General features: G+C 39.4%; 2 protein-coding genes across 8 annotated transcripts; both read left to right on the forward strand.

Moving 5' to 3' along the window:
- The first annotated feature begins 8,242 nt into the window (after positions 1-8,242).
- On the forward strand, positions 8,243-19,891 carry LOC130966156 (pentatricopeptide repeat-containing protein At3g48250, chloroplastic-like). 7 transcript variants are annotated; one of them, XM_057890935.1, is made up of 4 exons: positions 8,243-10,328; positions 11,458-11,745; positions 12,774-13,083; positions 13,160-19,891. In XM_057890935.1, the coding sequence occupies exon 1, from the start codon at positions 8,265-8,267 to the stop codon at positions 10,194-10,196; it is 1,932 nt and encodes a 643-aa protein (XP_057746918.1). In that variant the 5' UTR covers positions 8,243-8,264; the 3' UTR covers positions 10,197-10,328; positions 11,458-11,745; positions 12,774-13,083; positions 13,160-19,891. The 7 variants fall into 7 exon arrangements, with proteins under 7 accessions (XP_057746918.1, XP_057746924.1, XP_057746933.1 ...); XM_057890941.1 differs by having other exon boundaries at positions 11,458-11,572; positions 11,652-11,745; positions 12,774-19,891; XM_057890950.1 differs by having other exon boundaries at positions 11,458-11,572; positions 11,652-11,745; positions 12,810-19,891.
- Positions 13,708-14,118, forward strand: LOC130981527 (uncharacterized). Its single transcript, XM_057905116.1, has one exon. It carries the CDS (start codon positions 13,708-13,710, stop codon positions 14,116-14,118), a length of 411 nt encoding a protein of 136 aa, XP_057761099.1.
- Positions 19,892-27,503: the final 7,612 nt, after the last annotated feature.

The raw sequence follows: 27,503 nt of genomic DNA on the forward strand, positions 1-27,503 counted from the left end.
TAGCATTTGGTCTATGAATGGTAAAAGAAAATGATCCTTTCTGGTAGCTGTATTGAGCCTTCTGTAATCAATACACATACGCCACCCTGTAACTGTTCTTGTAAGAACCAGTTCATTTTTTTAATTATGAACCACTGTCATACCACCCTTCTTAGGGACGACTTGGACAGGGCTTACCCAGGGGCTATCAGAAATGGGATAAATAATCCCAGCCTCTAGTAATTTAGTGACCTCCTTCTACACCACCTCCTTCATGGCTGGATTCAGCCGCCTCTGTGGTTGAACCACTGGCTTATCGTCACCCTCTAATAGGATCTTGTGCATGCATCTGGCTAGGCTAATGCCCTTAAGATCACTGATAGACCACCAAAGAGCTATCTTGTGTGTCCTTAGCACTTGAATTAGTGCTTCCTCTTCCTGTGGCTCTAAGGTAGAGCTTATGATTACAGGAAAGGTATCACCTTCTCCCAGAAATGCATATTTCAGGGATGGTGGTAATGGTTTGAGCTCAGGTTTGGGAGGTTTCTCCTCTTCCTGAGGGATTTTCAGAGTTTCTATTATTCTCTCTGGTTCCTCCAGATCAGGCTGAGCATCTTTAAAGATATCCTCTAGCTCTGATTCGAGACTCTCAATCATATTGACCTCTTTTACTAGAGAGTCAATAATATCAATGCTCATACAGTCATTTGGGGTGTCTGGATGCTGCATAGCTTTGACAACATTCAACTTAAACTCGTCCTCATGTTAGGGTTACTTCCCCTTATTGGACGTCAATGAGGGTTCGTCCAGTTGCTAGGAAAGGTCTTCCTAGAATGAGAGTTGCACTCTTGTGCTCCTCCATTTCCAACACCACAAAGTCAGTGGGAAAGGCAAATGGCCCAACCTTGACAATTATGTCTTCAATAATGCCTGATGGGTATTTAATGGAGCCATCAGCAAGTTGGAGACATATCCGGGTTGGTTTGACTTCTTCAGTCAAACCAAGCTTTCTGATAGTGGATGCAGGTATTAGGTTGATACTTGCCCCAAGATCACATAGAGCTTGCTTGGTACAAGTACCCTCTAATGTGCATGGTATCATAAAGCTTTCAGGATCTTTAAGCTTTTCTGGTAAGCTTTTCTGAATGACTGCACTGCATTTTTCAGTGAGGTAAACTTTTTTAGTTTCTCACCAATCCTTCTTATGACTTAAGATCTCTTTCATGAATTTAGCATAAGAGGGTATTTGCTCAAGTGCCTCTACAAACGAAATCTTTATTTCAAGAGTCATGAGATAGTTTGCAAAGCGGGCAAATTGCTTATCATGTTCTGCTTGGCGGATTTTCTGAGGATAAGGCATTTTGGCTTTGTATTCCTCAACCTTAGTTACTGCAGGTTTATTACCTACAGATGTAAGTTGAGAAGCCTTTTTAGAAGGATTGCTATCAGCACTTGTATGTGTCTGCTCCCCACTGGCATTTGAATGCCAGGGATGGAAGCTGGAGTGGCGTTAGACACCAACTCCTTACCTATTTCTAGCGTCTGAACGCCAGAACTGAGCTTCCTTTGGGCGTTCAACGCCATCTCCTTGCCTATTTATGGCGTTTGAACGCCAGAACTGAGCATGGGTTTGGCGTTCAACGCCAGTCCTTCACCCTTTTCCGGCATTTGAATGCCAGAATTGTTCCTCTCTGGGCTCTTACTATCCTCAAAGGGATTTTGGGTAGGAGTTTGTTCATTTCTTGGCTTCTTGCTGCCTTGAAGTGAGGTATTTAATGTTTTTCCACTTCGTAATTGAACTGCTTGGCACTCTTCTGCTATTTGTTTTGATAACTGCTGTTCTGTTTGCTTCAATTGCACATCCATATTCATATTAGTCATCCTTGTTTCTTGCAATATCTCCTTGAATTTGGCTAGCTGTTTTGTTAGAAAATCTAATTGCTAATTGAATTCAGTAACTTGTTATGCAGGACTGAGTACAGTAGTTACTGTTTTAGCTTCTTCTTTCATGGAAGACTCATTATTTAAGTACAGATGCTGATTTCTGGCAACTCTATCAATGAGCTCTTGAGCCTCTTCAATTGTCTTTCTCATGTGTATAGATCCACCAGCTGAGTGGTCTAGAGAAATCTGAGCTTTCTCTGTAAGCCCATAATAGAAGATGTCTAACTGCACCCACTTTGAAAATATTTCAGAGGGGCATTTTCTTAGCATCTCTTTGTACCTCTCTCAAGCATCATAAAGTGATTTATTATCTCCTTGTTTAAAACCTTGGATGCTCAGCCTTAGCTGTGTCATCCGTTTTGGAGGGAAATATTGATTCAGGAATTTTTCTGACAGTTGTTTCCATGTCCTTATGCTAGCCTTAGGTTGGTTATTTAACCACCTCTTAGCTTGGTCTTTTACAGCAAATGAAAACAGTAATAATCTGTAGACATCTTTATCTACTTCCTTATCATGTACTGTGTCAGCAATTTGTAAAAACTGTGCCAGAAACTCTGTAGGTTCTTCCTGTGGAAGACCGAAATACTAACAACTTTGCTGCACCATGATAATGAGCTGAGGATTCAACTCAAAACTACTGACTCCGATGGAGGGTATACAGATACTACTCCCATATGAAGCAGTAGTAGGGTTAGCATATGACCCCAGAGTCCTTCTGAACTGTTCATTTTCGCTTAGGCCATGATGGAGAAAGGGAGATGATGTGGATTTATTTTATTTATTTTATTATATAAAAAAAATAATTTTCAAAATAATAAAATAAAATAAAATAAAAACTATAATAAAAAATGAAAATAAAATTTAAAAAAATATTTTAAAAATTTTCGAAAAAGTGAGGAGAGAAAAAGTGGTTAGGATATTTTTGAAAAAGATGTGATTTTTTTTAAATCTTAAAAAGATGAGATTTTGAAAATTTTGAAATTGAAATCTGAATTTTTATGAAAATTTTCAAAATACTTGCTTAAAAATAGTTAGAAAAGATAATTTTTTTTTGAATTTTTTTTATGAAAGAGAAAAACACACAAAAGACACAAGACTTAAAATTTTAGATCTAATGTTCCTTGCTTTCGAAAATTTTGGAGGGAAAACACCAAGGAACACCAAACTTAAAAATTTTAAGATCAAAACACAAAGAAGACTCAAGAACATTTTGAAGACTCACAAGAACACCAAGAACAAAAGAAAGAACACCAAACTTAAAATTTTTAGAAAACCACAATAAATTTTTGAAAACTAAAGAAAAATTAACAAGAGAACACCAAACTTAAAGTTTGGCACAAGATTTAATAAAAAAAATATTTTTGAAAAAGATTTTAAAAAGAAAACTCAATGGGGCAACTATTCCCAAGAAAATAGACACATTTAACAAATGCAAGGATTGAATAGATAAAAACTAATTTTTTGATGACAAAAACACAAAGGACACCAAACTTAAAACATGTAACTAGACTCACTGAAAAACTAACAGTTAATAAAGAAAAATAATATTTTTGAAGAAAAAGTTTTTAAAAGGGATAATAAAAGATGCAATTCTAGTGACTCTAAACCAAAAAGACAAAATTTTCCTAATCTAAGCAACAAGATTCACCGTCAACTGTTCAAACTCAAACAGTCCCTGGCAACGGCGCCAAAAACTTGGTGCACAAAATTGCAATCACACTTTTGCAATCCGCACAACTAACTATCAAGTGCATTGGGTCGTCCAAGTAATACCTTACGTGAGTAAGGGTCGAATCCCATGGAGATTGTTGGCTTGAAGCAAGCTATGGTTATCTTATTATTCTTAGTCAGGATACCAATAGGGTTCTTTAGTTTCAATTGTAAAAAGTGAAAGGGCATAAAATAAGTACTTGTTACGCAATAATGGAGAATATGTTGGAGTTTTAGAGATGCTTTGTCTTCTGAATCCCTGCAACATAATGCTTTCTCACTTTCAAACATGCAAGGCTCCTTCCATGGCAAGCTGTATATAGGGCGTCACCATTTTCAATGGCTACTTCCCATCCTCTCAGTGAAAATGGTCCAAATGCTCTGTCACAGCACGACTAATCATCTGTCGGTTCTCGATCATATCGGAATAGGATCCATTGATCCTTTTGCGTCTGTCACTACACCCAACACTCATAAGTTTGAAGCTCGTCACAGTCATCCAATCCCTGAATCCTACTCGGAATACCACATACAAGGTTTAGACTTTCTAGATTCTCAAGGATGCTGCCAATGAATTCTAGCTTATACCATGAAGACTCTGATTAAAGAGTCCAAGAGATATTCATTTAATCGAAGGTAGAATGAAGGTGGTTGTCAGGCACGCGTTCATAGGTTGATAATGGTGATGAGTGTCACGGATCATCACCTTCTTCATATTGAAGTGCGAATGAACATCTTAGATAGGAACAAGCATGTTTGAATAGAAAACAGAAATAATTGCATTAATTCATCGAGACGCTGCAGAGCTCCTCACCCCCAACAATGGAGTTTAGAGACTCATGCCGTCAAAGAGTACAAAGTTCAAATCTAAAAAATGTCATGAGATACAAAACAAGTCTCTAAAAGTTGTTTAAATACTAAACTAGTAACCTAGGCTTACAGAAAATGAGTAGACTAAGATGGATAGTGCAGAAATCTACTTCTGAGGCCCACTTGGTGTGTGCTGGGGCTGAGACTTGAGCTTCTCATGTGCCTGGGCTGTTTCTGGAGTTAAACGTCAGGTTGTAACCTGTTTCTGGCGTTCAACTCCAACTTGCAACCTGTTTTTGGCGTTCAACGCCAGAATGCAACATGGGACTGGCATTAAACGCCAGTTTACGTTGTTTATCTTCGCTCAAAGTATAGACTATTATATATTACTGGAAAGTCCTGGATGTCTACTTTCCAAACCAATTGAGAGCGCGCCAATTGGACTCCTGCAGCTCCAAAAAATTCATTCCGAGTGCAGGGAGGTCAGAATCCAACAACATCAGCAGTCCTTTTTTAGCCTAAATAAGATTTTTGCTCAGCTCCTTCAATTTTAGCCAGAAAATACCTGAAATCACAGAAAAACACACAAACTCATTGTAAAGTCTAGAAATATAAATTTTTCCTAAAAACTAATAGAAATATACTAAAAACTAACTAAAACATACTAAAAACTATATGAAATTACCCCCAAAAAGTGTATAAAATATCCGCTCATCACCTACCTTATTTTCACTTATGTATTTTCAACGGTGAAGTTTCTACACACCATAGATTAAGGTGTGGAGCTCTGCTGTTCCTCGAGTATTAAGACAATTACTACAATCTTCTATTCAATTCATGCTTATTCCTGTTCTAAGTTATTCATTCACACACAAAAACATGATGAATGTGATGATTATGTGACACTCATCACCATTCTCACTTATGAACGCATGATTGACAACCACTTCCGTTCTACATGAAGACAAGCTTGAATGTATATCTCTTGGATTTCTAATCAACGATTCACATCGACTCCCCTCTGACAATGGGGCATCTGAATCCGAGATTAGAGTCTTCATGGTATAGGCTAGAATCCATTGGCAGCATTCCTTGGTGAGTGTTTGGGTTGAGCTTGGCGTCCAACTTGGAGAAGTGAGTGTTTGGGTTGAGCTTGGCGTCCAACTTGGAGAAGTGGGCATTGAACGCCCACTAGGGGGTATCCATGCTGCCTTGATGCTCCCTTGGTGGCATTGAATGCCCTGGCCTTGGTCCTTTTGGGGCGTTGAACGCCAGAAAGGGGGGGTAAGTTGGGTGTCCAACATCCATTTTAGGCAGCCATTTCCAAAAAAGGTATAAACTATTATATATTGCTAGAAAGCTCTGGAAGTTATATTTCCAACGCCATTGAAAGCGCATCAATTGGACCTCTGGAGATCCAGAAATGGACGTTTGAGTACACGGAGGTCAGGATCTGATAGCATCTTTTATCCTTTCTTTGCCTCTGAATCAGACTTTGCCAAAACATGCCAAATTCACCCAAAAATCACCTAAAATCATAGAAAAACCACCAAAAACTCAAAGTAGCATCCAAAAAGTGATTTTTGTACTAAAATATACTAAAACTTAAGAAAATATATTAAAAGACTAAGAAAATAGTGCCAAAAAGGGTATAAAATATCTGCTCATCAAGTCGTCAATAAATAGAAGATGGGATATGATTGGAGCTGTTGGGCTCATTCTGAATCTTGTGATTATTCCTTTTTACTGCGCCTCATACATCAAAATTGAAAAGAATTTAGCTGCAATTATAAATAAATATGGTGACAAAGAATCTCCTTGTCTCAAACCTTTTTGGAGAAAAATTCTGTATGATAATATCCCATTCACCTTAAATCTGTAGGATGCTCCTGTGACACACTTCATAATCAACTCGTTCTATTCTTTTCGAAAACCAAAGGTCTTTAGGACCTTCTTTACAAATTTTCACTCATTCGATCATATGCCTTACTCATGTCCAACTTAATTGCCATGTTTTTTTTCTTCCATTCCATCTTTCCTCCTTAGTCTATGAAAGACCTCTTGAACTATAACAATGTTATCCTAAATTAGCCTTCCACTAACGAATGACTTTGAGTAGGAAACACCAACACGCCTAACACTTTCCTTAATCTCATTCCTAAGATTTTTAAAATTATTTTATAGATAAAGTTATAGCAACTTATCGGTCTCAGGTGATTCAAACTTTCTAGCGGTTTCACTTTTAGTATCAAGACAATTATAGTCTCACTAATTTCCTAATGTAACACCCATTTATTAAAAAATTCACTTACCACCTCTAATATTTCTTCTTTGATATCTTTCCAGTACTTTTGGTAAAATAATCCATTAAGTCCATCTGGTCCAGGGTCCTTAGGACTTTCCATGCTAAAAATTGCCTTCTTAACTTCTTCTACAGCGATTTTTTTCAAAAGTTCTTCATTCATTTTTCTTATTATCCTTTTAGAAAATTTTCTTAAATAATACTTTAAGTTAGTGTTTGTTAGGCTGAAAACAAATTTTTGTAGTATTTCTCAATATGGTGTAAAATTTCTTGGTTTTCACTTATCCATTCTCCTTGATCATTTTTCATTTTCTGAATCCTATTTGTATCCATTCTTTGTATGGTGGCTACATAAAAAATTTAGTATTTTTATATCCTCCCATTTGAGGAATTTTAATTTCGCTCTTTATCCCCAAATTTTTTTCTCGTGCTTCCTTAATTGTTCGATCCTTCCCTTAGCCACATTAATTTGCTCGTATTGTTCGTTCAATAATGTTAAAGCTTGGAGTTTCTGAATTTTCTCACCAAGTTTTCTTATTTCTTTGTATGCTCGAGTGGAAGTCTTTTTACTCCAACCTTTAAGCTTCTCTTTGCAGTTCTTTAACTTATCTAAGTGCTTATCCAACCCCTGTATCCTATTTATTTTTCTATTCCATCCTCTTCTAATTGTATCTGCACACTTTTTATGATTCTCCCAAAATGCCTCATATTTAAATTTTGTTGTGTACTTATTTTTCGACTCCAAAACTAGGACAATCAGGCAATGATCCGAATTATTACTGGTCATTCGATTAAAATAACATTTTGGTATATTTTACACCATTACCAATTAGCTAGGACTTTGTCCAATCTTTTCCTGGTAATGAAGTCATTCTTGAGATTGCTAAACCACGTAAATTTACTTTCTTTTAAGTTCAAATCTATTAAACCATTACTATTTACAAAAAAAATCTAAATTCCTCGATTTGTTTCTAGGGTTTAAGATACATCTCTCACTTTTTATCTTGATATAAAATATCATTAAAGTCGCCAAAAAAAATTTAAGAGATTTAATTATCTTCTTCGTTAACTACAAAATCCTCCTATAATTTTCTTCTCTGATTATACTTAGGGTAACTATAAATAAAATTACCAATCTATTCTTTTTTTTTTTTGGTATTAAATTACCAATTCACCTATTATCTTTTTTATCTTCAATATTAGTCTTAATATTATCACTCCATATATAAACATTAATACTCATATTAGTATTCCACAAAAGACATATACCGTTCTACACAAAAAGATCTATCAAAATGTAGCTTTCTCTTAATTTTTTTACGTAGTATTTGTCCTGTAGATTTTATTTTTCTATTTGGGTCTACCAGCACAATGTAGAGAATTAATTGGGCCAGTAAGTTGGGCATGCGAATAAACCCAATAGAAGAAGAGGCCCATTTCGATTTGGTCTATACCTTCTCCTCCCTCCTCCCATTCGGATTTGGGAGTTCCAACGTTTGCTTCGTCGCTGTCTATAGTGATGATGAATCGTCTAAAGACAATTACCCGTTCCCTCCGATTCCTCGACTCGTCTCTCGCCACCCGACACATTGAAACTCGGTCACTCCAACTCGCTCTGAACCAGGTGACTCACTTTTCTCTCAACACTACTACTGCACCTTCACCTTCTTCCCTTTCGAATCATCACTCTTGCAATCACCGCTTTTCAAGCATTCATCACAGATTCTTCTTTTCTTCAAAACCAAGCTCCATATTGGAGCTTGTTTTGACGAGCGATTGGTCCCAATGGTTAGAGCTAGAGTTAGACAAGTGTTGCCTCTTTTTGACCCATGAAACTGTTATTTACGTTTTGAAGAATTTGGATAAAAACCCAATTAAAGCTTCGTGTTTTTTCAACTGGGTCAGCGAGAAACAATGGTTCAGACCAAGTTCCTCAGTGTATAGTTTAGTTGTTAGGATCTTGGCCAAGAAGGAAACTAGGGAACAATTTTGGATAACTCTAGTAGCCATGAAGAAAAATGGATTCTTTCTTGATACTGAAACTTATTTGCCAATTTTAGCTGCTTTTAAGAGGGATAATTTGAAGAGTGATTGTGAGGGTCTTGCCCACTTTTATAAACAAATGATTCGGGAAAATGCAAGGGAGAGTGTTGTCAACAATGTGGTTGGTATTATTACAGCGTCTGAATGGGGTATTGAGGTTATGGAGAAATTGGGGAAACTTAACATTCATCTGTTTGATAATTTTGTAGCGAGGGTTGTTAAAGAACTTAGAGGTTGTCCTTTGAAAGCGTACCGATTCTTTCGTTGGGTTGGTGAGCAATCTGGTTATGAGCAAAATGCAGTGACTTATAATGCAATTGCAAGAACTCTTGCTAGGGCTAATAGAATTAATGAGTTTTGGGAAGTCATAGAGGAAATGAAGAGTGTAGGTTATGAATTGGATGTTGATACATATACAAAAATATCGAGGCAGCTTCGAAAGAATAGGATGATAGAGGATGCTGTTGAGCTTTATGAGCTTATGATGGATGGATCATGCAAGCCATCGGATCAGGACTGCAGTTCCCTTTTAGTGCACATCTCAGATAGTCATACACCAAATTTAGATTTAATATTCAGAATAATAAATAAATATGAGTTGAACCGGCATACTCTCCCAAAGGCAATCTATGATGGAGTCCATAGGTCTTTGGCAGGTGCTGGGAAATTTGATGAAGCTGAAACTATTGTTGGGAGTATGAGAAATTCTGGATATGAGCCTGATAATGTCACATTTAGTCAAATGGTTTTTGGACTTTGCAAGATGGGGAGGTTAGAAGAAGCGTGTAAAGTGCTCGAAGAGATGGAATCTTGTGGATGCATCCCTGATATCAAGACTTGGACCATCTTGATCCGAGGGCATTGTTCTGCCAATGAAATGGATAAGGCATTACTTTGTTTTGACAAGATGTTTGAAAAGGGATGCAGTCCAGATGCTGCCGTGTTAGGTGCTTTAGTTGACTGTTTTCTTAGCCAACAGAGAATAGAGGATGCATACAACTTTCTTGAAGAGACAGTTAGAAATTTTGTTACATCTCCATGGCAAGGTACATATAAGAAACTGATTGAAGGCCTATTAGAAATTGAGAAATTAGAGGAGGCACTTGACCTTATGTGTTTGATGAGGAAACACAAGTACCCTCCATTCATTGAATCGATTATTCGATATATTTCAAAATCTGGGACCGTGGATGATGCTGTAAAGTTCCTGAAGGCATGGAGTACGGAAAGTCCTCAATCCCATTCCGCCTATGTTCATGTGTTTGAATCGTTCTTCAGAGAAGGTAGAGAGTCTGATGCCAGAGATCTATTGAGTAAGTGTCGCCGCCATATAACTAAACGAAAAGAAATCCGTGCACTTTTTGGTTCAGTAAGGAATTGCAAGGCTGCAGTTGCAGGTAGCACGTAGCCCGGACGTTGACATGTGCTGCCTCTAGAAAACCATCCTGAGGCTGAGTCCCCAACCCTGGTGGACTGGCTTGAAAGATAAACAAGCACAGGCTGCTAGTGCTACTTGATACTTCTAATATTTGCCTGCCTGGTATGCATCTGATATATCTTGGTTCACATTGGTTCTCCTGAAGGGGGTGACTATTTGTGGCTCTATCTCTCTTTTTTATTCCTTTCTGGTTTGGTTGTGTCTTTTGCGAGATCTTTCTCTGACTTGAGTATCTCCACAATTACGTATAAAAATTTGAATTTTGCCTCTTTTCTCAGTCATTTTCTGAGTATTTGCGAGTTCTTTCTGGTTTTGTGACAATTTGAGTGAAAATTACAAATTGGTATTCTTTTTTTGGATGAAGTCCATTGCCACGTAGGTACAGTTCAAATTTATCCAAGGAATTTTGGTTTTGTTTACATATATGATTTTGTTGTAGCATTGATTCTCATCCTTTTTTACTTTGATGAGTGGCCAGTGTGGCAGTGTCATTTTATAGACGGCTTTACATGCATAAAATTCTGATTATTTTATAACAAAATTATGGCTTATGCTTGAGTTATTGGCTTGATTTTTTCAACTAAACACTGCTTAAGAACCTTACTGAAAAGGTTTGTGAAGCTGTGGTTCTTCTGTTCTGTTGTCAATGGATTGCTGCTCCCTCTGATATTCTGGTTCTGCTCTTTTATTCTGTGCTGTTGTTAATGGATTGCTACCAGGTTTGTCAATGGATTTTTTGCAATACTCTTTCGCAAACATTTGTTTCAGACTTTCAGGCCATCATTCAGTATGTTATTTCACTTTAGAAAGTCCTATGGCTTATTTTCTCATTGGCTATTTTGACAATTTAAAATGCTTTCACCCCTTGAATAGTATTGTGAATCTTATTTTGGATTTGATTGTAAATTTCTCATTGGTTCATGTAGTTCAATAGTAATACAAATTCTTGCTTGTTGTTTTGATGACATAAGTTTCTGGATGATGATGTTGTTGTGTCATTAACTTTGAATTAATTTAGGTTATTGGACGAATTATGTTCTTATTCGTTTGTTTATAAACTGATTTGTTTCTCCTCCTCATCTATCTATGTCACAGATTTATTTGTTTCCTTTATTTCTCAACCTAGATAGCTAAATGGATAATAATTAATAAACATGGCACTGAAGCATGAGCAAAATTTTTTAATGAATAGCCATACATGGTTGATAAGCGTTTTAAAATTGTTTTGCAGGTGGAATAAGTAAAGCTCCATAATTTCAGTTTGAAGTTCTTAGGAGGGAATAAAACCTCTCTAAACTCTTAAGACTAACCATATCTATTTGATTCAGCAATTTGTTGTTGATCCTGTAAGTCTATTCTATCCATGTCTGATCACATGCCCTTCATATTGGAAAATGAAAAATCTGTGTATTTTGCTTCGTACAGGCTAATATCTGGTAATGGATCATATGTGGTGGTTGACAAATCTAAATCTTCATTTTCTGTAATGTTTTCTTCATTTTTACCGCTTAGAAGAGTGGTAAGTCATTAAACTTTTGCTTAACAAGTATAAGCTGTGAGAATCAAATTGAACAAAACACGCGTCTTCCTTACTCACCTATATCTTAAAAAAAAAAAAAATTATTCGAATATATTTAGATACATCTAAATATTATTACGTGTTGGGTTATTAAACTCTATTTTTAATCTATATTCTTAAAATAAATTTTGAAATAGTATATATTATTATTTTTTAAAATAAAAAATATTTTAAATACTTTATACCATTAAAAAAGATATTAAAAGCATTAGTTTGTATTTTAATAGCAAGATAATATCAAAAAAATGTTTTTTTTTTCATATATGTCGTGTTTTTTTGGCTTACAAAAAATTAATGTGTTTGGATGACTTAAGTTTGTATCAGTGTTTCATAGGACAAAATTAATAATTTTATCTTTTAATTCTAGAAGGGAATCATACAAACGAGAAAAATATAAAACAGCAGAATTTTATCATGCGAGTTTGCAATTTTGGCATTTTCGCTACGCGTACGCGAGATCATTGGGTAGCGCCCAATGTCCGCGTCACGTGGCACCTCCACGTACGCATGATGCTGTAGAATTTCAAAATGCTTATAATTGAAGAATTCAGTTTCTCAATCCAATTTTCAAACATTCATATCTTTTGATACAAAATTCATTTTCAACCATTGGAAAGATCGAAAAATGAAATTTCATAAAAATCAATTTTGGAAAGTCTTCCAGCTTTGAGGACCGAGTTACGGCCTGATGAAGTTGGCCAAAAATCAGTTTTTACCAAAAAGTAGAATTTATCAATTTTTCAAAGATTCACAAGCCTAAACCATTTTCAATTAACAAAGTGAACCCAAACCAACTCTATCCACATATTCATGCTCAATCAAATCCAAATCTACTTAATCTACACATTCCAACTAAAATACATTAATTTCACATTTTAAAACCTCAATTTTCACTATTCCATCAATCCATTCAATTTTTACATGTTCTAGACTAATTCTCTACTCAAACTCATGCATTATCACACAAGTCATTCATCACTTACTGTTCATACTTTGGGTCGAAGATGTCCGACCCGAGACGATCGACGACAAGCCAATCGACCTCTTCAGGTCCGAACTATCCGACCTCTTCTCCAAGAGCTCGGCCAAATCACCAGGAGAGCTCAAAAAGAGCCCAAATAGAGGAACACGACCCAAATCCAAAGGCAGCCCAAAGCCTATCGAGATAAGGGCGGTTCTCTTGAAGATAAGATGACTTCACCCAAAGATAAGATAAGATAACTATCTTATCTCCAGAAAGATCATTTCACACTATTATAAATACACTAGAGCACTCAGGTATAACTCATACTCCGATTCTACTAAAAAACCTACTTAATACCCTTGCTAACTTAAGTATCGGAGTTCCTTGCAGGTACCACCACCCTCCGGTGACGAAGGATCAGCACAACCACCAGGTCCAACATGTCAAACACGGTGGCTCCGCCCATCATCATCAAGTCGGATATAACAGCTCCGACCAGTACAGAAGATCTCATCCGAGATCGACCTACAGTTTCAGGTAACACTCGAAACATTGGTGCCATTGCCGGAGAAGTTGGAAGTCATCCCATCATCATGGCAGACAACTTTGACAACGACCACAACTCTAATCTAGAGGACAGGATGCCGCACAAGAACACGGACGCCACATCAAAGGATACTCCTCAACTAAACAAAGATAATAGTCCGCCAAATGCAGAAATCCTAGAGGCATTTCAGCCTCAACAAGAACGTCTTAAACAACTCGAAAAAGAAGCCAAGTATCAACGAGCAGCCAAGAAGGACCTCAAAAGGAAAACTAGGCAACGAAAAGAGCTGGAACACAAACTATTATAGCTTGAAGCAGATCTAAAAAAGACTACTCGATTCAATCACGAGGGTAATCCCCACAAGGATCAAGACCCGTTCACCAAAGAGATTATGAAAGCCAAAGTCCTAAAAGACTTCAAAGCTCCCGACATAACCCCGTACGACGGCACATCAGATCCAAGCCATTATCTCAGTAATTTCAAAAACAGAATGTATCTCACCGATGCCTCGGATGCAATCCGGTGCAAAGCCTTCCCAACAACCTTAACCAAAACGGCAATTAAGTGGTTCGACAGCCTACCCTCGAGGTCCATCTCAAGCTTTGACGACTTATCAGGAAAGTTCATCGCCAGATTCTCCATCCAGAAGGACAAAGCCAAGCACGCCCCAAGCTTGTTAGGGATCAAGAAAGGAGATCGGAAAAGTCTTCGCAACTACTTGGAAAGATTCAACAAAGCATGTCTAGACATACAAAGTTTGCCAACTGAAGCAGCCATTATGGGTCTCATCAATGGCCTATGAGAGGGGCCTTTTAGTCATTCCATCTCAAAGAAACATTCCACATCTCTAAATGAAGTATAAGAACGAGCAGAAAAGTACATCAATATAGAGAAAAACTTTCGACTAGGAGAGACCTCGAAATTCGGATACTTTTACTCCTCTCGAGATAAGGATAAAGAGTCTAAGTAAAAAGAAGATCAGCATGGAGAGAAGATCAAGAAATACCACAATTACACCCCTCTCCGGGTGTCTCTCGTGGAAGTATACCGAGAAGTATACCACACTGAAAAGATCCCACCACCTCGCCCACTTAAAAGCAAAAAATGATGGAGGAGGAAATCGGACGGAATACTGCGAATACCATCGAATCTATGAACATCCCACCGACGAGTGCTTCGACTTGAGGAATGTCAGAGAAATTGATAAGAGAAGGGAGACTAGATCGGTACCTAGCCAGTAAGACAGATGAGCCCAGAAAAAGAAGAGACGAAGAGGTCGGACGAACAGAACGACCACCTCGTACCCCAGAGAGACATGTTCACATGATACATGAAGGATTTGCGGGAGGAGGAATCTCCAAATCATCTCGTAAAAGACACCTCAAAGAAATATATCACCTGGAGGAGAAGGAGCACCTGACCTCTTTACTATTACTTTCACTAAAGAGGAAGCAGTTGGCGTCATCTCGGGACATGACGATTCCATGGTCATCACTATTATATTGGCCAACACTAACCTCCACCGCACACTGGTGATCCAAGGAAGTTCAGCTGACATCTTGCTCAAAACCGCCTTCGATAAACTCGGCTTGGAAGAAAAAGAGCTCAAAGCATATCCGAACAGCTTATCCGGATTAGGAGACACTCCAATCCAACCACTTGGATACATCTCGCTACACAGAACCATTGAAAAGGGAAACCGGTCAAGGACACTCAACATAGACTATATTGTGGTCGACATGAGCTCAGCCTACAATGCCTTAATAGGTCGGACAACGCTAAATCAGCTCGGGGCAGTAGTCTCAATTCCACATCTATGTATGAAGTTCCCAACTACAGAAGAGATCGCTACGATAAAAGGAGACCAGAAAATAGCACGACGCTGTTACAATGAAAGTCTGAACCTTATAGGCAAAGGAGAAGAAATCTATACCATCGAACTCAAGGAAATTCGAGGTCGGGAAGAACCCCATCCACAGCCAAAAGTCTAGATCGGAGATGTCCCAGATAAAACAACCAATATCGGCACAATCCTAAAGGGAGAAGTAAAAAAGTCCCTCATACAGTTCTTAAAAGATAATAATGACCTCTTCACATGGAAGGCCGCAGACATGACGGGCATAGACCCCAAGCTAATGTGCCACAAGCTTGCAGTATATCCAGGATTTCGGCCGGTACAGCAGAGGCATAGAAAGCTCGGACCAGAAAGATCCCAAGCTGTGGAAGAACAGGTGCAAGCTCTACTAGAGGCAGGATTCATTAGAGAAGTCAAGTACCCACTATGGCTAGCCAATGTTGTCTTGGTGAAAAAGTCAAATGGGAAGTGGCGGATGTGCACTGATTACACCGACCTCAACAAAGCTTGCCCAAAAGATCTTTATCCACTCCCAAACATCGACACTCTAGTGGACGCCTTTTCCGGATACAAGTACCTCTCATTTATGGATGCCTATTCAAGATACAATCAAATCCCGATGTACCCACCTGATCAAGAAAAAACCTCATTCTTAACACCCAAAGCGAACTATTGCTACGTCGTCATGCCATTCGGACTCAAAAACGCAGGAGCTACCTACCAAAGGTTAATGAAGAAAGTATTCACAAATCACATTGGAAAACTAATGGAGGTATACGTGGACGATATGCTAGTCAAGACACAACGCGAGGAATTATTACTGTCCGACCTCGCCCAAGTGTTCAATACCATAAGAAAGCATGGCATGCGACTTAACCTTGCGAAATGCACCTTCGCAGTAAAAGCTGGCAAATTCTTAGGATTCATGCTCACACAAAGAGGAATTGAAGCAAACTCGGACAAGTGCCAGGCCATACTCAACATGAAAAGCCTGACCTGTGTCAAAGAAGTGCAATAACTCAATGGGCGACTGTCAGCCTTGTCCAGATTTCTAGCAAAATCAGCCATAAGATCTCTCCCCTTCTACGCTACGCTAAGGAAGGGAAAGAAGTTCGAATGGACATCAGAGTGCGAGCTAGCTTTCCAGGATTTCAAAAGATTCCTAGGACAACCACCCGTTCTTAGTCGACCTCGGGAAGGAGAAGCACTCATATTATACCTAGCAGTAGGAAGCCGGGCAATAGTAGCCTTGGCACTAGTTCAAAAGGACGAAAGTGGACAGTAACCTATATACTTCATCAGCAAAGCACTATAAGGGTCCGAACTGAACTATCAAAAGATAGAGATGTTCACCTACGCTCTCATATTAACCTCTCAACCACTTCGTCCATACTTCCAGGCTCATACCATCAAGGTTCGGACCAACCAGCATTCTGCAGAAAATAGATTTAGCGGGGAGAATCCTACAGTGGGCAGTCGAGTTGTCCGAATTCGACCTCCAATATGAAGCTCGGACAGCGATCAAATCACGGTATTTGGCCGACTTCATTGTAGAATACACTGACACTCCGAAAATCCCTACAAAGTGGAAACTTTACGTGGACAAATCTTCCAATAAAACCGGGAGCGGAGCAGGCGTGATAATAGAAATTAATCAGGAAACCCAAATCGAACTCTCACTAAAGTTTGAGTTCCCTGCTTCCAATAACCAGGCTGAGTATGAGGTGTTATTGGCTGCTTTGAAGCTGACTAAAGAAGTCGGAGCCCAAAAACTTGTCATCTTTAGCGACTCACAGGTTGTCACCTCGCAAATAGTAGGGACCTACCAAGCCAAAACCAGGGAACAACTCGGGCAATTCCAGGAATATGAAATCCAACATATACCTCGGGAACAGAATGCTCGAGCTGATGTACTCTCAAAATTAGCCAGCACCAAACCGGGGGGCAATAATAGGAGCCTCATGCAGGAAGTACTACAAAACCTGTCAATCTCAGAAGAAGAAAAAATCGCAGCCATATCAGGCCAAGATCAAGGATGGATGACTCCCATAATTAACTACCTCAAATTAGATATACTCCTTACAGCTAAGCAGGAGGCAAATAGGTTAAAATGGGAGGCACAATATTACACCATCATAAACAACATTCTATACAAGAGAGGAATTTCGACATCTCTACTAAAATGTGTACTGATCTCTAACACAAGAGATATTGGAAAAGATACATATTGGCGCCTGTGGGAACCATCTCGGAGCACGAGCCCTAGCCAAAAAAGTACTCCGAGCCAGATTCTTTTGGCCGACTTTGCAAAAAGAAGCCACCGAGTACATTAAGACGTGTCCACCATGTCAGAAACATGCTAACTTCCATGTCGCCCCACCAGAGGAGCTCATCAGCGTGACATCACCTTGGCCATTTGCAAAGTGGGGACTCGACCTTCTCGGGTCCTTCCCACAAGGGTCGGGACAGGTTAAGTTTCTCATTGTAGGGGTAGATTATTTCACAAAATGGATAGAGGCAGAGCCCTTAGCCAATGCCACGGCCCAAAGAAGTTGGAATTTCCTAGATAGGAACATTATTACGAGGTTTGGGGTTCCTTACTCCATCACCACAAGGCATGGCACTCAGTTCACAGACGCAGGATTTAGAAAATTGGTAGCTGACCTGAAGATAAAGCACCAATTCACATCCGTGGAACACCCGTAGGCTAATGGACAAGCAGAAGCTGCCAATAAAGTCATACTAGCCAGGTTAAAATGGAGGCTACAGGACGCAAAGGAGCCTGGGCCGAAGAACTCCCACAAGTCCTATGGGCATATCGGACAACTCCACACTCCACCACAAAAGAATCACCCTTCCGATTGGCTTATGGAATGGCGGCAATGATACTGGTAGAAGTTGAAGAAGGATTTTCCAGAACGATCCTCTACAGCGAAGAAGCTAACCCCCGACTCCAAAGGGAAGAGCTCGGCCTACTCTCAGAAGTCCGAGAAAGAGCTCGGATCAGAGAAGAAGCACTAAAACGCCGCATGGCCTTAAGATACAATCAAAAGGTAGTGCAACAAAGCTTCGCCAACAATGACCTCATCCTAATCCGAAATGATATCGAAACAAGTCGACCCGGAGACGGAAAGCTAGCAGCTAATTGGAAAGGACCTTATCGAATCACAGAGGTACTGGGAAAAGGTTACTACAAAGTGTCCGAACTCGAGGGCCGAGAGCTATCGAGATCATGGCACGCCTGCAATCTAAGAAGGTATTATAGTTAAAAGGTAATAAAAGATCTTAGGACAAAGGTGCACTCTTTTTCCTAAAAGAGGTTTTTTAATGAGGCACCATGCCAAGATCTACAAAATTACCTAGGGTAAGCACCCACATGTATATATTTCGCATATTTTCTATTTTGAATAAAGTTTTTCAGATTTCCTACAAAATCACTTTATCAAGACGCATTATTCTGAAAACGCAAAATTCATCGTCTGATTATAAAGTTACAGATCGGCAAAAGTGAAAACCAAATTCACTACCCGATGTGATCGACAAAGAATGAAAATCGAATTCATCAAAGATCGACCAAGCGAGGATCAAACTCTACAAAATCAGTAAAGATGAAAAGCAATAAAAATAGAATAATGCAAGAAGTTATAAAAAGCAATCCATGAATAGAGGCCTGACGAGGTCTGAAACAAAAATGGATTGCTAAGAAATAACTTGGAATGGACCGACGCAAAAGAAGTCGGATCAGATCAAAGCGAGAAAAAATTATAAAAAGTAATCCCTAAAAAGAGGCCTGACCTGCACTAAAAAGCGGATTACTAGAAATAACTTCTAAAGGGACCGACAAGAAGAAGTCGGACTAAAGCTACAAAAAGTTATAAAAAGTAATCCGTAAAAAGAGACCTGACAAGGTCCAAATAAAACGGATTACTAGAAATAACTTCTAAAGGGACCGACAAGAAGAAGTTGGACTAAAGCTACATAAAGTTATAAAAAGTAATCCGTAAAAAGAGACTTGACAAGGTCCAAACAAAACGGATTACTAGAAATAACTTCGAAGGGGCTCATACGACGAAGTCGGCCCAGAAAGCTACAAAAGTTATACAAAGTAAACCATAAAAAATAGACCGGACAAGGTCCAAATAAAATGGATTACTCAAAATAACTTGGGGGTTGACCTACATGAAGAAGTCAGCCCGAGGCGACCAAAAGCGACAGAGTTATAAAAAGTAAACCCAAGGGATTACTAGAAATAACTCAAGAAAAGATCAACAAAAGAGAATCAACCAACAAAAGGCGCGTGTCAAAAGGGAGACAACTCGACCCGAAAGACCACGGCCTCGCCAAAATCAATTTACAAAGTATTCAGTCAAAGAATACTCAAACAAACAACCTGCTTTAAAAAGGACACTTCAACTAAGGCAGGAAACAAACAAAGCACAAAAGACAATCAAAAGAGGTTGGACAAATAAGACTTCCACACTCTGAAGATTCCCGAAAAGTGCTAAAGAAAGCTGCAGGTAAGCATATCAAAAGAAACAAAGCTGTTACCATAAAACAGACTCAAGAGGCCGCTTGAAGCCAACTGATGTGTGGAAAACGATCCAACACAAAACTCAACGGCAAGTGTACCGGGTCGCATCAAGTAATAAAACTCACGGGAGTGAGGTCGATCCCACAGGGATTGAAGGATTGAGCAATTTTAGTTCGGTGGTTGATTTAGTCAGGCGAATCAAGTATTGGTTGAGTGATTTTGTATCCAACAGTAAGTAAATGACAGAAAATGTAAAGGGGGAAGGAAGAATTGCAGAAATTAAAGAGAACTGAAAGTAAAAGAGCTGAATCTTAAAGAACAAGAAATTAAATGACTGAAACTTAAAGTGCAAGAAATGTAAATTGCAGTAACTTAAAGTGCAAGAAATATAAATTGCTTGAATGGAAAAGGGATTTGAGGACTGGGATTTCAGAATTCAAGCAAGGGAAATTAAATTGCAACAATTATCAAAGCAAGAGATGATTTGAATTCTGTTAGATCTCAACAGAAAATGAAATTAAATTGCAGCAGGGGTTCACAGAAGAACCAAAAGGAAAATGGGATCTCAGGACTCCAGAGACTAGATAGCAAAGTCTAGATCTCAATTGCCTTCTCAGATCCAAATTCACAAAGCAATTAACAAGAAATTAAAGAGGAAGCAGTAAAGGAAATTGGATTCAATTCAATTATGTAGTGAGGTAATCAAAGAGATCTTAAATGGAGATTGAGATAGAAATTCCTCAATTCTTCACACCCAATACTCAAACAAGAAAAGTAAAAAGTGCTCAAGCAAGAACGAGGAAGAAGAGAGATCAATTCTCCTCCCCAATTCTCTCAAACCTCAGTTCAAAGCTCTCAGAGAAGATGAAGTTTCAAAATGTAAAAATTCAAAAATCAAAAGAAGCTCTCAATCCAAAAGTAAAAAGAAAGGTCCTAATTACATCAAACTATCTCCTATTTATACACTTTCTATTCTTGGATTTTTGAATTTGGATGGGCTTTTGATTTGGTGAAGAAATGAATTTAATTGGATTTTTATTCCAATTTCAGCCCATGAGAAAGTAGCTCCCAGGAGGTTGCCCTGCCCTTGTGGAGGGCAGAGCAGGAAATGGTGCATGCGGCCTCGTGCGTGCGTGTTGGTTCGTGTGATGCATCAAAATGCTGCCTGCCCTTGTGGAGGGCAGGACAGAGTTTTCTTGGTGCGCCAGATTCTGCCCGTGCGCGCTGCTGCTGGCCGAGACTCCCTTGGTGCGTGCCAATCTTGTGCGCTGGCCGTGCATCACAAAATGCTGCCCTGCCCTCGCGGAGGGCAGGGCAATGTTATCAATGGTGAGGTTCCAAGTTCGAAACTTGGTGGAGGCACACGCTGCTTCTTTTTCTTTGGTTTTCTTGGCACCAAAGTAATGCTTAGTTCCTTGTTTCCTCATGGTGCCGTGTTCGATCCAGGGAGAATGAAAGCAAGCCAATTTTTGCTTGATTTTATTGTGCTTGAGCGCTACTCCTTTCCTCTTTGTCCTTGGGTTCGAAACCCATAGGAAGCATTATGAAGCAATTTCCTTTGAATTTTTCTTGGGTGAAGCCCGATATTGCTCTTGAGGAGGGCAGGGCAGAGTTTTTGCTCTCTTTGATTCTTAGCATCAAATTGTGCTCCGCCCTTGTTGTGGGCAGGGCAATGTTGCTTTTCAAGACTTGGTTCATTATGTTGCTCTCCTGGAGGGCAGTGTGCCCTTGTGGAGGGCAATGTTTGCTTCCTCCTTCTATGCGCCACATTCCTTCTTCCCTTGGGCCACGCTTTCTTAAGCCACGTTTTTCCTCTTTTCTTCCTTTCTTCACCTACAAGAAACCAAAACAACCACTCAAAGTATCTCTAAACTCATAAGGTTTATAATTCATTAAAAATTAATTAATTCTTGCTTAAACCTCATGATTTAGCATCAATTTAATGGTGGTTGCTTGACTTAAAGAAGTTATGCATTTTCATTCCAAATTGCTTACTTAGGATACAAGAAAGTGCATAAAGACTAGTAAAACAAGTGAAATTAGCTTGAAAAATGGGTATATGATGACCTGTCATCACCAACCCCAAGTGCAAGAGAAACTATTTTTGTTTTTCAAAATAAGGTTGCTAAAAAAGTAACTAGAATATCCAAAGTCAAGATCACAACTTACAAAATAAAGAGTTCAAAAGCCCACAAGACCAAGCTATACACAAATACATCAGAAAAATTATAGAGGATCCAAAGACTTCCTAGTAGCAGCATCTCGAGGAGAAGGAGGGCGAGTTTAAAGGGGTACTGTATCTACCGTCCCATCATCCCGGTCCAGAATTTGGACATCAGGATGAGACTCCGGCTGACCAACTTCAACTGCCAGAGTTGAGGAAGGCAGGATAACAGAGGCCTTGGCAGAAGAAACGGGAGGAGGAATGACATCATCATCATCATCAGGGTCATCAGGGACAATCTTACCATCTTTTACAATGTTATCTAAACTAAAAAGGGTAAGGTCGAGCTCGGGCGCAAGAACTCGAATTTGATCCTTCAAATTCTCAAAAGCAACAGTCACACTACTCACAAGATGACCCTGAAGCTCGACATAGTCAGATCGAGCATACTCTAAACTCTTCCGGAACTCTACCATCTCTCTATAAGTCCGGACATAGCTATCCTTGTGCTTCTAGGCCATCTCCTCAGACAGATCTGCCAGAGCCTTAGCCGCTGTAGCCCGAACCTTTTCACCCTCCAACTCTTTCTCCAGTTTCGCCACCTTTCTTTCGAGCTCCTCGTTCATTCCCTTGATCCTATCATACTCCGACTTGGCCTCCTCCATGAAAGCCTTAATGGCATGAACATGAACATCCTGAGAAGTCCAGAACAAGGCCGCTCCCATGTGCGCCATTTTAACACTGTTTCGGGTAATAAATTCCAGATGGTGAAGGATGGATACATCATCCGTAGGCATAATACCATAAGGAGAAATTTGCTTATCGATAAATCCCATGGCATCAAAATCAGGGGCATCCAAACTAAAAGGCTCAGCAGTTCTCTGCTTCTTGGGAGAAGGGCCGGCAACAGACGGGGAGGCAGCACTAGAGGTCGGCAGAGGAGGAACGGATGAGGCCAGCCAGACGATAGGAGTCGGGATGACTTTTTTGGGTCCAGAAGCGTCCGAGGTCGACCTCTTCAAGGAAACCTTAGACGATCCCTCCCCAGGAACCTTGGCCGAGAGGTTTAGGACAACAGTTGCCTTCTTCGCGTTTTTAAAGGCCTTCATAGCATCATTATTTTTAACCATCTCTGAAAATATGCAATAAAGAAACCAAGTTATAAATCGAAAAGAAAAGGGATAAACTCAACAAAATAAAGCAACACAACAGATACAAAAAAAGTTGACCACTACCCAGCTCAGCTCGGAGAAGTGAAGGATCTCCTAGAAATTTTTTGGTATCGAGATGGGGAGGCTGCCCCCAGTTCTCTTCCAACACAGTTACAAGGGTTTGCTCGACCTCATCCAACATCTCCCAAGAATATCTAGATACCACTACATTTTGTTGCCACTCCAAAGAAAAAGCAGGTTCATCATTCTCATCCAGGAAAAAGGGACGAGCTTATTCAACAGCTCGAATCTTGAAAAAATAGTTCTTAACATCGCAGAAGGATTCATCATACATGGAAAAAACCTTTTTTCCTGGGAAGCTCGAAAGGAAACCCAGGCGGTATTCTTCTTAACCACACCAGGCTTTGTCAGAAAAAAGAGATAAAAGAAGAGGGATTGGGAAGGTTGTACACCCAATTCATGACACAGTAACTGGAAGATTTTTATAAAATCCGAGGAATTGGGATAGAGTTTGGACGGAGCCACATTACAAGACCACAACAGGTTGGTCTCAAAAGGAGTAAAAGAAAGAGTAATGTTCATCTGACTAAAAAAGAAGTCGTACGCATAGAAAAAAGGGTGATCTCCATCAGCCCGAGTGAAAAAACAAACTCTCTCTTCAGAAGTAGGGGATACAAGCTCATAGTTCTTCTCATCACTACCATTACTACAAATCCTATGGAATTTCCTAAGTTGCTCACAAAATTCAAAGTAAACCAGCGAAATACATAAAAGAACTATAGAATCCACCCAGTCGGCCATGCCAGCAGGAACTTGGGAGGATGTCTCGACAATATTCTTATGGGAAGACATGGATCAACTATTCCTACAAAAAGGAAAAAAGGGGGGTTACTAATCAATCAACTCGGGCAAAGTGAGGAAGAACAGCTCAGACAAAAATGGATACAAACTCAAAACTACAGCATACAGAATATCAGAAATAACAAAAAAGGAAACCCCAGGACACAACCCAAAGTCTTGGGGCATCCTTTGGAAGCAGTAACAGAGTAAGGACTAAAACCTACGACCCGACGTCTCCCAGCAAGAGAATAACCTTCTTCTCAAAACAAGAGACACTTTGAAAAGAACTTTCACAAACCAAAAAAAGCTATCAAAATCACCCTTCTATAAAGAGAACTATTATACATCAAAAAAGCAACCTTTTTTCAGAATCAAGCAAACTTATCACTCCAAAAGCAACAAAATCGAAGATACAAGCAGAAACAGTAGCTATATGCAAAACCCTAAAAGCGTCAACTATCAAGAAATGCGACAAGATTCATAAAAAAATGAAGAAACTCCCAGAACACACATTAGGGCAGCAAACAGATACAACAAAAATAGAGAAAAGATTCAAATTTTGCAACGCAAATGCAAGCAAGATCAAAGCTTTTCATGGCCAAACAGAACTTTAAAATGAAAGAGCGTAAAAGAGGAAGAAAGAAAGCCAACCTGTAGAGAAAAAGGAGACGATAAACTGATTGAAGGTTGAAAACATGCAACTAAAACGACGCCAGCAAGGATCGCCCTCTCAAGAAGAGAAGTCTCAGGTAGGTCAAAACGAAACAAAAGAATAGAGAGAAAAGGGGAAGTTACAGCAAAACAAAGAGAGTGATTCGAAAATGAAAGCGGGAGGCGAAAGAAACGAAGCATTAAAGAAATTAATAAGGCATTAAAAACCCTCGCACATTCCCAAGAGAAGGAACGTCTGTTTCAAATTTAAAAGAAACAAATGAAACGCTCCGTATTCAAAGGGAAGCTCTACAAAGAAGAAAAGAGGCAATGCTCAAGATTGGCTTCACCAGAGAAGGATTGAAGTCCTAAAACTAAGGACTCAACCACAAAAAGGAAACCGTACTCGAGCAGGGGCACTGTTCATACCCTGGGTCGAAGATGTCCGACCCAAGACGATCGATGACAAGCCAACCGACTTTTTCAGGTCCGAACTATCCGACCTCTTCTCCAAGAGCTCGGCCAAATCACCAGGAGAGCCCAAAAAGGGCCCAAACAGAGGAACACGACCCAAATTCGAAGGCAGCCCAAAGCCTATCGAGATAAGGGCGGTTCCCTTGAAGATAAGATGACTTCACCCAAAGATAAGATAAGATAACTATCTTATCTCCAGAAAGATCATTCCACACTCTTATAAATACACTGGAGCACCCAAGTATAACTCATACTCTGATTCTACTAAAAACCTGCTTAATACCCTTGCTAACTTAAGCATCGGAGTCCCTTGCAAGTACCACTACCCTCCAGTGACGAAGGATTAGCAGCACCACCAAGTCCAACTTTGACGAAGGATCAGCAGCACCACCAAGTCCAACAAGTCGGACCCGGCGGCTCCGGCCATCATCATCAAGTCATATATAACAGCTCCAACCGGTATAGAAGATCTCGTCTGAGATCGACCTACAGTTTTAGGTAACCCTTAGAACACTTACCATCCTTACCTTTTTTCGGCCTCCGGCCCAAATTCACTGCCTCCGCCCCAAAATCACCAATTCAATACATAATTCATAAACATAAAATCATCATCCAAATCATCAATTTTCACAACACAAGAACTAGGCAAAATCACACAATTCTTATCCCAATCATTAATTACCACAACATATCATCTACACATATCAATACCAACCAAATAGACATTCCAAACCTAATCCTAGAAATATTTTGCCCAGGATTTCATACAACATTATAGGATATTTAAATGAAATTAAGACGGTACCTCTTGGAAGTCAAATCAAGCTTTCTACTTGTGTAATTTCACCAAGTCTCAGCTTTAAGCTCCACCCAACACTTCCACAAGCAATTTCCAATTTCCAAAAGTGTACCCAATACTCTAATGCACACAATTTCATACATACATCGACATAGGGTTCATAAAATTCATGAATCACAAGGATTTGAGGATTCCTTACCTAAATCTACAGAATTGGTTGATGAAATTCACCAACGGCTCATAGTAAAGCACTCCTAAACAACCAATCCACAAGATTTCTCAAAATCCAAAGCTCAAAATTATCATATACTGCAAAAATGGGGTGTGAGAACTTGCAAATCTTACCAATCTTTTTAGATAGAATTGTAGAGGATGACGAGGACTTCGCATGGCCACAAATGGTGCGGCAATCAGAGCACTGGAGAAGAAGTTATGGTGATTTGAGTATTTATGGAGCTTAGGGTTTCTCTCTTTTCACTTCTCTTCCTTTATTTCTGCATGAGACACAAAATGGGCAGTGTGTTATGCTGAATGACTTTAAGTTAGGGTTTATATATGTTGGGCTTGGCCTAACTTAGGCTCAGTTGGTGCGTTAAATTGAACTCCATATAATTGAACTTGTAAGTGCACCGGGTCGTCCAAGTAATACCTCAGGTGAGTGAGGGTCGAATCCCATGGAGATTGTCGGATTGAGCAAACAAAGGCTATCTTGTAAATCTTAGTCATGCAATTAGAAAAGATGGTTGTTTGTTTGAAAGCATAAATAAAATATTAACAACGAAATACCAGATTAGTGTAAAAGCAATGATGGATAGTTAGTTAAGGCTTTGGAGCTGCGTATTTTTCCAGACTAACTTTTCTTACTGTCTATTTCAACAACAAATGACTCATTCAATGGCAGCCATAATTGACTAACTCATGTAGCATCCTCATTAAGTTAGTCTCTTCTAAACCATAGCAGTCCACCATATCCAAGCAACCCATGTAGCATCCTCATCAGGTTAACTCATAGCTTCCCACCATAGTCGAAGGTGAAGACCTAAGCAATCCACTCCCCTTCGCGATCCTACTCAAAACGCCATAACAAGGTCGGATTTTCTGGATCATGGAACACTGCTTCTCATACTCTAGCCTTGACACCACCAAAACCTTAGTAACACACGATCAACGGGATTATCTATCACATATCCAAGGTCGCCCAGGCACGCTCTTAGAATCCGCAGTGCATTCTCTAGCTTGTGGTTCAATGCTATCCGGGCAGGACTTACATGGAACCCATGTAGAATAAGGATGATTGTCATGGGTCATCCTCAATTCATTAGATGACGAATGAAAATGCACAAGAGAATGGAATCAAAAGTGTTATGAAATAGAACAGTAATATTATTAATCCATGAGAATCGGCAGAGTTTTTAACCCTAACTTAGGAGGTTTAGTCGCTCATGCTTTTACAGAAAGCAAAACTTAAAGATGAGGTAGAAGATCAAAAGTCTTAACAATTGTGATCTTTGTTCTACTTATACTAATATAAAACTAAGAAGTACAAGAAGTATGATAAACTAGACTAGAGGTGCAAAAATCCATCCTTGGACCCACTTTGTTTGAGTACTTGGGCTGAGCTTGGCATCCAACTTTGAGGAATGGGCGTTGAACGCCCATTAGGGGGTGAGTGGCGCTGCCTTTTGCTTTGGTGGGTGTTGA

Source organism: Arachis stenosperma, chromosome 1, assembly GCF_014773155.1.
Source record: "Arachis stenosperma cultivar V10309 chromosome 1, arast.V10309.gnm1.PFL2, whole genome shotgun sequence".
In the NCBI taxonomy this organism is placed as follows: Eukaryota; Viridiplantae; Streptophyta; class Magnoliopsida; order Fabales; family Fabaceae; genus Arachis; species Arachis stenosperma.